The sequence below is a fragment of the Chinchilla lanigera genome, unplaced genomic scaffold (assembly GCF_000276665.1).
Source record: "Chinchilla lanigera isolate Chin_1 unplaced genomic scaffold, ChiLan1.0 scaffold00050, whole genome shotgun sequence".
In the NCBI taxonomy this organism is placed as follows: domain Eukaryota; kingdom Metazoa; phylum Chordata; class Mammalia; order Rodentia; family Chinchillidae; genus Chinchilla; species Chinchilla lanigera.
In genome coordinates this window covers 15521397-15521936 of record NW_004955451.1, presented here as the reverse complement: position 1 = coordinate 15521936, position 540 = coordinate 15521397, and the positions used below count along the sequence as shown (strand labels likewise).

Sequence of the window (540 nt, the reverse complement as noted above, 5' to 3'; positions counted from 1 at the left end):
TCATGACAACCGATGATGGTACACTAGGCAGATGGGCCTCCCTCCCCATTGGTCAGTGGAAGAAATGCGTAACTGGAAACATGAGTGGCCAACCGTCCTGCTGGAGGGGAACCAAGCGGAGAGAGTGAGGGAGGTCACTGTGATAGAGTCTCATGTGACAGCCCTGGTGGAAGAGGTGACAAGCGTGGTCTGCTAGATGCCATTCAGTACCAGTCAGGGGGAAAAGCACACCAGGAGAATTGATTACCACTGATCAAAAACTGTCTAACAAATTATACCACTAAAAGCACAAACATTATGCATAGCCTAATAATTACTTAGGTATTCAGTAAATAAAAACAAGGAAAACGTATTAATGACAGGAAAACGGGCAGTGTATAAAAGGCTGCTTCACAGAGAGTCTTCTAAACCCCAGAACCCCACTCTCCTGGAAATCCACCCAGAACCTTCAGCCGCCAACACCATGGTCAACTCCTGTTGTGGCTCCGTCTGCTCTGAGCAGGGCTGTGGCCAGGACAGCTGCTGCCGGCCCAGCTGTTT

The 540-nt window shown here is 49.3% G+C and overlaps 1 protein-coding gene across 1 annotated transcript in view; it reads left to right on the top strand.

Moving 5' to 3' along the window:
* The first annotated feature begins 426 nt into the window (after nt 1-426).
* Nucleotides 427-540, top strand: part of LOC102025314 (keratin-associated protein 4-7-like) — an 847-nt gene continuing 733 nt past the window's right edge. Inside the window, exon 1 of the mRNA XM_013519127.1 lies at nt 427-535. Coding sequence (XP_013374581.1) covers nt 464-535 — 72 coding nt within the window. The 5' untranslated portion in view covers nt 427-463. The remainder of the gene's footprint in view (nt 536-540) is intronic.